The sequence below is a fragment of the Colobus angolensis genome, unplaced genomic scaffold (assembly GCF_000951035.1).
Source record: "Colobus angolensis palliatus isolate OR3802 unplaced genomic scaffold, Cang.pa_1.0 Scaffold97, whole genome shotgun sequence".
Taxonomy (NCBI): Eukaryota; Metazoa; Chordata; class Mammalia; order Primates; family Cercopithecidae; genus Colobus; species Colobus angolensis.
This window is the reverse complement of record NW_012123709.1, coordinates 3,962,627-3,964,128: the sequence shown is the minus strand read 5'-3', so window position 1 is coordinate 3,964,128 and position 1,502 is coordinate 3,962,627. Positions and strand designations below refer to the sequence as shown.

At 51.5% G+C, this 1,502-nt stretch overlaps 1 protein-coding gene across 7 annotated transcripts in view; it reads right to left on the bottom strand.

Annotated features, from left to right (window-relative positions):
- MEIS2 (Meis homeobox 2) overlaps positions 1 to 1,502 on the bottom strand; it is a 215,485-nt gene that overhangs the window by 213,240 nt on the left and 743 nt on the right. For 6 of the 7 annotated variants that reach the window (XM_011932659.1, XM_011932657.1, XM_011932661.1 and 3 more), the window contains exon 1: positions 374 to 1,469. The exons of the other annotated variant lie outside the window; for it this stretch is intronic. In XM_011932659.1, coding sequence (XP_011788049.1) covers positions 374 to 385 — 12 coding nt within the window. In that variant the 5' untranslated portion in view covers positions 386 to 1,469. Of the gene's footprint in view, positions 1 to 373; positions 1,470 to 1,502 lie in introns of those variants that run through there. 7 annotated transcript variants of the gene reach the window in all.

Sequence of the window (1,502 nt, the reverse complement as noted above, 5' to 3'; positions counted from 1 at the left end):
GCAGCGGCGCAGCAGCGGCAGCAGGAGAACCGGGGGAATCGCGCTGCTGGGGTAAAAGCTGGAGCGAGGCGAAAGCGTGTAACGATTGCACACGCACACACACACCACTCACACGCACTCGCCGCCCGCCAGCTCGCACAGCGCTGGAACACGCGCGCCCAGACACGCACACACGCACGCACACACACTCGCACACACGCAGAGGCACGGGAGGGAAAGAAGCCGATGAATAATTTTGCTATTTTTTAAAATACTGGCCGCCATCATCAAGCAGCGAGCAGCAGCAGAAGCGTTGAAGGGAGAGGAGGCATCGGGACAGGCCCCTCTTAGGAGAGGATTTATATCTAGGTAAGTGTTGGAGATTTAAACCTACCCTTTGCGCCATCAGTCTGCGCTCCAATAAACTCCTGGATGTGTCGTATATTTAATATCCCAGTCCGGATAAGAAAGTGATCTAGGCTGAAGATTCCTTTTTTTTTTCCAAACCAAAGAGACTTCTCCCAATTCTCCAATATGTTATTTTTTAGGGGGGAAAAAAAGCCCAGGCAAGACAACGAAGAGTTTTTTTTTTTTCTGTGATATTTCTTCTTTTTCTCTTTTTTCCTCTTCTTCCTCCTCCTCCTGATCTTCCTCCTCCTCCTCCACCTCCTCCTCCTCCCCCCTCCCCTCCTCTTCCTCTTCGGTCCTCCTTTCCCCCTCTTTCTCTTCTCTTCCCCTCAGTTGGAAAAAAAAAAAAAAAGAAAGAAAAGAAAAAGAAGAAAAAGAAGAAAAAAATTGTCAAGCCCCCGAACTGAAGGTTACGAGCGGCCCGTCAGCAGCCCACATGTAACCGAACTGTCGTGTTTCATGGCTTTTTGCCACTCCAGCTGTCAATCAAAGCCCGGAATGTCAAGGTAGTGAATGAATGATGGTTGATGATGATGAAGAGGAGGAATCTTTCAGACCCGTTTTTTTCTTCCAGTAAAACTCCGCGAGGGGTTTCTGCTTCTTGAATTTTTTCCTCCCCCCTCCCCCCTTTTTTAGCTTTGCCCCCGCGGTATCTATAATACGATCCTCTCTCTTTAAAGTATTGTTCAAAGAAAGCAGTGAGAAAAATCAAGAAAAAAAAATGAATAGTTTGCAAAAATTGGACTTCCTCCCCCCCTTTCCTGGTAGGTATTTTGTCTCTCCCTCTCTCTCTTTCTCGCTCGCTCGCTCGCTCTCACTCGCGCTCGCTCTCTCGCGCTCGCTCTCTCTCGCTCTCTTTCTCTCTCTGGGAGATGAGTGAGTGTCAGTAGGTGTTGGCAGGTTGGCTGCTGCCTGGCTTATTGAAGAGCCTCAGTTTGGCGGCGCGGGTCGGCGGCGGGAGAACGAAATGACGGAACCCGGAAGTCGTGGTGGCCATAGCCCGTCGTACGGCGGAGACACATCCCGGGAGTGGGGAGCGGGAGCGAGGAGGAGCGCGCCGCGCGGAGCCTCTGATATGCAACGAGTGCGATCGGACAGCCCCGGCTGGGGGGGCG